This window comes from Chrysochloris asiatica, unplaced genomic scaffold (genome assembly GCF_000296735.1).
Source record: "Chrysochloris asiatica unplaced genomic scaffold, ChrAsi1.0 scaffold00234, whole genome shotgun sequence".
In the NCBI taxonomy this organism is placed as follows: domain Eukaryota; kingdom Metazoa; phylum Chordata; class Mammalia; order Afrosoricida; family Chrysochloridae; genus Chrysochloris; species Chrysochloris asiatica.
Genome location: NW_006408752.1, coordinates 2164534 through 2173327, shown reverse-complemented (window position 1 = coordinate 2173327; position 8794 = coordinate 2164534). Strand labels below are relative to the sequence as shown.

At 37.6% G+C, this 8794-nt stretch overlaps 1 protein-coding gene across 1 annotated transcript in view; it reads left to right on the top strand.

The window, feature by feature from the left end:
- Positions 1-8794, top strand: part of AGGF1 (angiogenic factor with G patch and FHA domains 1) — a 53650-nt gene that overhangs the window by 35153 nt on the left and 9703 nt on the right. Inside the window, exons 11-13 of the mRNA XM_006873302.1 lie at positions 1045-1127; positions 4515-4642; positions 6467-6566. Of these exons, the coding sequence (XP_006873364.1) occupies positions 1045-1127; positions 4515-4642; positions 6467-6566 (311 nt within the window). The remainder of the gene's footprint in view (positions 1-1044; positions 1128-4514; positions 4643-6466; positions 6567-8794) is intronic.

The following is an 8794-nucleotide window of genomic DNA, read 5'->3' as shown; positions in this document are numbered from 1 at the left end:
TTTTCCCAGATTCATACTTCGTACATTCCATGTTCCAATTTTCAGTGGATGTTTACAGCTGTTTCTCTTCATTTTATGTTGTTGCCCATAAGCAAATGCAGGTTCTGTGCGTTTTTCTCCCCCTGAGCTTAACTGTATTCATGTCATTTATAGCTGGGGAATTTGCAGGAGAATCCAGAAATCCATTATTTTCTGGATCAAGACAGCTGTTTCAGGAGCCGCCATCTTGGGAGAGCTTATCTTGATTGTACCAGGATTGATAGGATTAGGAGAGAACATCATGATTGTATCTTGATTATATCAGGATTGTATCAAGATTGACATCGAAATTTAAAGAGACGGTATAGACATAAGCCCAAACGGCCACCACTAATCTGTCTGTCGTGCTGTGGTGGTTTGAGTTGCTGTGATTCTGAGGGCTATACCACCGGTGTTTTAAGTAACCAGCAGGGTCACCCATGGTGGACAGGTTTCAGATGAGCTAAAAAACAAAGACAGATTAGGAAGAAAGAGTGACAAACTACTTGCGAATCACTAGTCACTGAAAACTCTGTGAATAGCAGAGAAACATTGTAAATCTTTACAGGAGCAGAAAGCCTCATCTTTCTCCCGCGGAACAGCTGGTTGTTTTGAACTGCTGACCTTAAGGTTCGCAGCCCGATTCATAACCACTGTGCTACCAGAGCTCCTCACATATCTATATACCTTTGGAAAATTCAGTTACTGTTTCTGCATTTGGGATTCTAGTATAATAATAATGAAGATTTAAGGTGTTCAGTATTCAACTTGTTATCTATACTGTAACTTTCCCTGGATTATTGGATTGTGGTTTGGGCTTACTTTCCAAGTAGGTATGATTACCAAAATGCTGAAAGGACATCATCACTATGAAAAGTCCTTTTAATGTAGTTGAACTTCTGGGTAATCAGCAGACAGGGTACTAATAGGTTTTGTTGTTGTTGTTGTTTTAAATTAAACAGTATTTTCTACAAAATCTATCAGATTAGTGTGTGTGTTTTAAAACAAAGTAATTTTTTCATTTAGTTGGCCCAACACTAAGTAAGGAGGAAAAAGAGTTGGAAAGACGTAAAGAGTTAAAGAAAATACGAGTAAAATACGGTTTACAGGTAAGGATGTTAGATATTGTTTCATGTGTTAAACTGTACATCTAGTTTGAATACAAATGCTTGCTGTTAGGCTAACTTCATTAAATATATAAGAAAGAAAGTTATTATATAATTTTGAAATTCATATAATTTCTTTTGCTGTTAAATGCCATGAAGTAACTTCTGACTCATAGCGACTCTGTAAGGTGCCATAGAAGCAGCTGGTGGGTTTGATCCCACCTACTTTGTGGCTCAAACCAACCTTGAGTCCAGTGCTTCTCCTATAGTGCCACTAATCTAGCAGCTAGTGAGAATGGAGTAGAAAAATTGTAATGATGCTCTGTATTTCACTTCTAGCTTTACAGACCTTGCATTAAAATGTTTTGGCACTGGGCTACGAACCACAAGGTCTATAGTTCAGACCTACCAGCTGTTCTTCAGAAGTTCTGTACGGGGTCGCTATGAGTCAGAATTGTCTCGACAGCACTTAAAAATAATTGATGACCGTATTTAGAGAACTAATAATGCCTTATTTCAAGGTTAATTATAAAGCTACCATAATTAAGACATGTGTGGTGGTGGTGGCTGTGTGCTGTGGAGTTGGAATCGACTCATAGCGACCCTGTACAGGGTTTCCAAGGCTGTAAATCTTTACAGGAACAGAAAGCCTCATCTTTCTCTTGTGGAGCAGCTGGTAGTTTTGAACTGCTGACCTTAAGGGTCGCAGCCCGATTTGTAACCTCTATGCTACCAGAGCTCCTTTAAGACAGGACTTTGCTTATGGATATCTAATTGTGGAAACCCATTTGTTGGGTCTAATGGTAGTGCTAAGGAGTTCTGGTGTGGTGCTGAGACTACACAGGACCGCAAGTCAGCAGTTCAGACCCACCAGCTGCTCCTCGGAAACCCTATCCAGAGCTGCTATAAGTCAGAACCGACTTGTAGGCACTTAACAACAATAGTGGTAATGCTGTATTTCACTTTTTGAGGAGCCAGGTCAGCATCTAATACCAAAAGCATAATCACAGAGAACAAATTGATTAACTGTACTTTGTTAAAATAAAAACTTCAGGTGGTATGTGTTTTGTTATGTGTATTTTCAACACAATTTTTAAAAAAGCTATCTATTAAACAAATGATAGCAAATGAAAAGATAAGCCATAGTCTGCGAAAAAACTTTAAAGTCACATATTTGATAATGGGCTTATATCTTGAATGTATGAAGAACTCTAAAAGCTTAGTAATTAGAAAACATTCAACCCAGTTTCAAAAAGGTACAAAAGGTGTGAATAGACTCTTCACCAAAGATAATACACATAATGGAAAATAAACACATCAAATGCAAATTCAAACCACATTGAGATACCACTACATATTTATCATTAAGTGCCTTTGATTTGGTTCCAACTCAGTGACCATAAATAGCGTTTCTAAGGAGCAGCTCGTGGGTTTGAACTGCCAACCTTGCAGTTAACAGTCTAGTGCTTATCCGACAGTGCCACACCAGGTCTAAAATTTATGAAAGAAATGAGAGAAAACTGGCTATGCCACATGTGGGGATGTGAAGAAACTGCAACTTTACACACTGCTGGTGGGAATGCAAAATGATAACAGTCAGTCTGGAAAACAACGTACCAGTTTCTTAAAAAGTTATATGTTCACCTACCATGTAGTCTAGCCATTCCACTCAAAGTTATTTGGTGATGGTGGTGGTATGCCGTGGAGTCAGTTCCAACTCATGGTGACCCTTCATAGGGTTTCTAAAGTTGTAAATCTTTACGGGAGCAGAAAGCCTCATCTTTCTCTCACAGAATGCTTGGTAGTTTTGAACTGCTGACATTGAGGTTAGCAGCCCTATGGCTATCAAAGCTGCTTAAGAAATATTAAAGTATGTGTTCATGGCATCTCTTTTTTAAATAGTCAAAATCGGATAAAAATTGAACCATTTGTCCTGGAAGTATATAAGAAGTCATTAATATTTTTAGTTTACATTTAAGAAATTGAAGCTTAGGTCACCTAGCTGCTAAGTGGCAAAGCTAAATGTAAAATCTAAGTCTTAATTGTATTTCACCATACCTTTTCCAGTTTATGAAGTTGAGGGAAAATCAACAAAATATTACTTTTAATTGTTACTATTGCTAATAAAGAAAATACAATCGGAAATAATGTCAAAATGGCCAATTTGGGAAGAAAATACAAGATATAAAAAGACAATATGAAGTTTTCTCAAGTTTTAACAAACATTTTGTTTAATTTTTAGGGGAAAAACCATCATGGTTCTGTATGTTTCTTTTTTATAAATTTTAAATTGCTCTATCAGTCTTTAGCATCTCTCTGAATAAATGTCATGTGTACTTTTTATGTAAAGATCAAGTAAATACCAAAGGAGAAAGGACACTCTCTCTGAAAGGTGACAACTGAATTGACTCCCTCTTCTGTTGTGCCAAGGAGCCCTGGTTACTCAGTGATTGCAGGGCTTGTCTGGTAACATAAGGTTGGCCATTCAAACCCACCAACCACTCAGTGGAAGTAAACTGTGGCAGTTGCTTCTGGAAAGATGTAGCAGTAAGATGTGGCTGTCTGCTTCTCAAAAGATATACAGCCATGGAAACTGTTATGGGGAGTTCTACTCTGTCCTATTAAGTCGTTATGAATCAGAATCGACTTCACAATAATGGGTTAGCTTTGGTTTGTTTGGTTTCTTCTGTGTCACTGCCACACCTTGAGTGTATCTTTATTTTTGAACCAGATAAATTATCAGGCCAAAGATTCTGTGTGTCTTCCATCCTAAATGGTAAGGTTCTTTGGATTCCAGCACCTAACATGAGGTTTAACACATTTTTTACTCAGTAAATATTTGTTGAGTGACCAGTTATGAAAATGAGCTGTATTAAAGCAGATAAGTTGCTGTTGCTAGGATATTTTTTTTCTTCATTTGTTTAACACTTGCTACATTTTTTGCTAACTAAAAATATTCTCATACTACTTTTGGTCATTTGAAACTTTCTGTCTCTTAGAGAAAAAGTGAATTTTTTTGTTCACAAAAAGGTTTAGAAAAATTCCATTACCTTTCAGTTCCATTTTCCACAAACTTTTTGAAACCCCCTCTATTTCTTTGAATACAGGCAGTTCATATGAGAAAATGAGTATATTAAATTAAAATAAACTAAAGTTTTACAGTGTTTCCTTTTTACAATGAATATTTATGTGTGCTACAACATGAAATCATATTAAAAACATTTTCAAGAACGGTCAGTAGCATGTATTTTGATTTTCATTGTGCCATGATTTCCTTGTTGATAGAAACCACATTGAGCCATATTTGCTAATTAAGGCAAATGTACAGACATTACATTATTATTCATCAGTTCTCTTTTCCTGGATGAGTAGTATTTTGTGTTTGTAAAGAATATAGACTACGAAGATGAAAAGGCTCTGAAGAATCCGAAATATAAAGATAGAGCTGGAAAACGCCGGGAACAGATTGGCAGTGAAGGGACTTTCCAAAGAGACGATGCACCTGCATCTGTTCATTCGTAAGTATCAGATCCTGATAGCTGGAGACATTGTCTGTTTTACTGTGTAGTCATAGTCATAGGGTAGTCTCTGACTTACAGGGCTATACATTCTGATAGTCTTTTCAATGAATGCTTGGCAGAAACATTGCTACCTGTTTCTCTAGTATCAGAATGCCATTGTTCTCTAGAAAATTGCTGAGTATATAAGTGTATGGACTTTTATAAACACACATATGTACACCTAACATTCTGCTTAGTCAGTTAAGTGAGTTGAGTATACATCTGTATACTAGATTAGTAAGAAACTGGTATGGGCTGATAGTTTTTTAGTAATTATTTTAATAACTCAAATATTTTTGTTTTAGTGACCTAAATATGATTTTTCTCATCTCATTTTGATTCTTTTATTTACTCTGGATTATTGTTGTTGCTATGTGCCGTCAAGTCAGTTCCCCATAACGACCCTGTATAGGGTTTCCCAGAAGCAGCAGTTCAAATGGCTTTGCAGTCTGGCACATTGATCCACAGCGCAACAACAGGACTCCTTCTCTGGATTGTTGTTGTTGTTAAGTGCCGTCAAGTCGATTCTGACCCATAGCAACCCTGTACAGGGTTTCCAAGGAGTAACTGATGAGCTTGAACCACCGACTTAGTGATTCAAACGACTTTGCAGTCTGGCGCATTAAACCACAGTACCACACCAGGACTCCTTCTCTGGATTGTTGTTTTTATGTGCCGTGGAGTCGGTTCTGACCCATAGCAACCCTGTACAGGGTTTCTGAGGCTGTAAATCTTAACAGAGCAGAAAGCCTCATCTCCCGCAGAACAGCTTGTAGTTTCGAACTGCTGAGACTATGAGATTAGCAGCCTGATTCGTAACCACTATGCTACCAGAGCTCCTTTCTCTGGATTGTTGTTGTGAAGTGCCGTAGAGTCAGTTCTGACCCATAGTGACCCTGTATAGGGTTTCCGAGGAGCAGCTGGTGAGCTTGAACTGCCGACCTTGCAGTTCAAATGACTTTGCAGTCTGGAGCATTAGCCCACAGCACCACACCAGGACTTAGATAGTATTAATAAACAGAAAGATGTGATCTTGAGGCTTATCCTATTGGCCTATTTTTTCATTTAATAGTACATTATGTTCTATTTTTTCAGAAAGTTAATTCTTGAGTTTAATTAAAATATAAATTTGCAACACAGAACAGAAAACGAATTATCAAATTTTAATTATCTTGTCATTAAAGATATACACTTTAAAAAACAAACATTTTAATGTCCATGAAATTGATAGTTTATAATTATAAGTGATTGCAGTTTTTTCTTGTTAAGTGCCGTGGAGTCGGTTGTGCCTTATAGCGGGCCTGTATAGAGCTTCCAAGGAGCTGATGGTGCGTTTGAACTGCTGACCTTGTGATTAGCAGTCCAATGATTATTCTACAATGTCCCACCTAATTTCACTTAGTTTTAAGTTTTATAAATGGAATAATAATTCAGTATTTATCTTACAACTCATTCTTTTGGTTAACATTATTTTGTTAGATGTCGTTTATTTTTGTTGCTGTATAATAAATATATCACAATTTGTTTATCATTTATTGGCCTTTGGGTTTCCAGTTTGGGCTGTGTTATTGCTGCAGAGACATCCGTACACCTCTTGGTGCTCATGCGCTTGCTTTTCTGTTAGGTGTATTCATAGGAGTGGAGGAGCAGCTGTATATCCTCAGCTTTATTTATGTATTGCCTAACAGTTTCCTAAAGTGGTTTTTAAAACTGACTAAGCTTTTTAAAAAATCATCTAATTGGTTGTTTTTAAAAAATCAAGTATCTTAATTTTTCTTTTAGTGAAATCACTGATAGCAACAAAGGTCGTAAGATGTTGGAGAAAATGGGTTGGAAAAAGGGTGAAGGCCTAGGGAAGGATGGTGGAGGAATGAAAACTCCGGTAAGACTCGCATTTCTTTTCCATTCATTTATTCTTTTTTTTTTAAATAAGTTTTTATTGTGAATCGAGTGATAGTTTACATGGGAGAGCATCAGCTTTACATTCATCCTATCGTTATTTTGTTTCATTGCGATGATTACAATCCCCTCCATGCATCATCATTCAACAGCATTTGCTTTCAATCTCTCTTGTGTTTTTTTAGATGTACACCATCCATTTATTCTTACCAGTAGGTATTTACTGTCTAGCTACTCAGTCTCAGGCACGTAGAAATGTTGTAGCAAGCAAAAACAAACAGTATTTCTACCTTCCTGGAGTTGACAATTCACAAATATATGTATGTGTACATAATGTTTATATATAAGGGAGCTTAAGAAAGTGTGGAAAAAATCCTGTTACATTTTAATTCAAATTTACCACTAACTTTGAAAACCCCCTTATATGTACGCTCATTGTTTTTGATGTTTTTAATAAGTCTTTATTAGAGCTTTTTAAAAAATGACTTATTAAAAAGACATTTCCTAGCTTCTACAGTGAAGCTTGGGCTCAGACTCCCTGTGGTCACATCAGCTCTGGTTCCTGCCAATCTTGTAGAGCAGAGGAGAACTGTTCCTTTGGGTTTCTAAGACTCAGTATTATGGAGGCAACCTCACCTATGTCCTGTGGAGTGGCTGGGGGGTTTGAACACCTGACGTTTTGGATAGCAGCTCAACACTTAACCCACTTCACTTTGAAGCTAGGATAATAAGTATTATTTCCTAAGCCAAAGGTTCTTCTGTGTCTTAGTTGTTTTTAATGACTTCTTAATATGCCTCCAATAACTATTGCAAGAATGGTCACAGGGTTTGTATACAAAAAGGCAGGATGTATTATCTGGAGAGTTTGTCTCAGGTTCAAGAATCAAATCATGTAACAAGCAATATAGAGCAAATGTCTGGAAAGCTATATTGTAGCTGCCATAGTGTAGGCCCTTAACTTCCCAGTCCTGCATCATTCTCATCATCAATTAGATTAGTTCGTTGTGATCATAGGGTTGTCTTGGGTTGATTTTTAGAAGTACATCTTCAAAAATATGAAGTACGAGTCATTCTGCCCACAACACTCTCTAGTCTTCACTTGGTTGGATATTTCATTGCAGTAGCCACACAGAACTCCAACTCTATACTCAAGAGTTATGAGGTTTACTAGGGAATTAACAGGTTACGTTGCAGGGTCAGAAAATACTCAAGGCACAGTTCTTCCATTCAGGACAGCCTCTCTTCAGTCGTGGGCACAGGCATGCATGGGCAGTTTTAGGACTGCTGATGGCACTCGGCTGTGTAGCTCCACGAGTCAGCAAGCATAGCTCCCCTATTTGTGTCCAGACACCCCCCACTCTACAAGCAAGGATCCTACTTGAAGTCATTCAACTTTACTTGCTCCGTGGCCTAGGCAGTCTACTGATCTGTCATGTGCTTTGGTTCTTGATTCTGCTGCTTCTCCTCTGCCACTTCTCCAGTGACACAGCCTCCTGTCCCTGAGTCAGGGAGCTTCACCTTGCAGGGATCTCGGTGTCCAGCAGATGTGTTCTACCCCTGGCTCCTCCTCTTTTATGTTAGTGAGATCCCACTTCCTGCTTCTGAGAGAGTTCATTGTATGCCCATGCTAGAGTTTCAAGTTTTTACAATTAAAATTAACCTTGCTAACATCCACAGATGAATTATGTCATGCTTTCAGTATCTTATCTCACCTTCTCTTACCTGGACCAATCAGGAAAAGAGTCGTTTGAAGAGAGTTACAAAGACTAAGTCTAGATGAGACATAATGAACAATTCACTTCACCACAAGATCACCAGATTTTTCTTTCTAGTGTATCTTCATCTGGAAGCGTTGTAATATTATCAGCATCACAGAAATATGTACAAAGTATGAATCTAGAAAAATTGGAAATTGTCAAAAATGAAATGGCGGGAATAAGCATCAGTATCTTAAGGCATTAGTGAGCTGGAATGGACTAGTATTGGCCATTTTGAATCTGACAACCACATGGTTTACTATGCCAGGAATGACAAATTGAAAAGGAATGGTGTTACATTCATCATCAAAAAGAATATATCAAGATCAGGTATGAGGTACAGTGCTTTCTGTGATAGGTTATAATATTTATGCACCTACAGAGAAGACCAGTTAATACCACTGTTATTCAAATTTACACACCTACCAAAAAAACCAGTGAGGATGAAATAGAA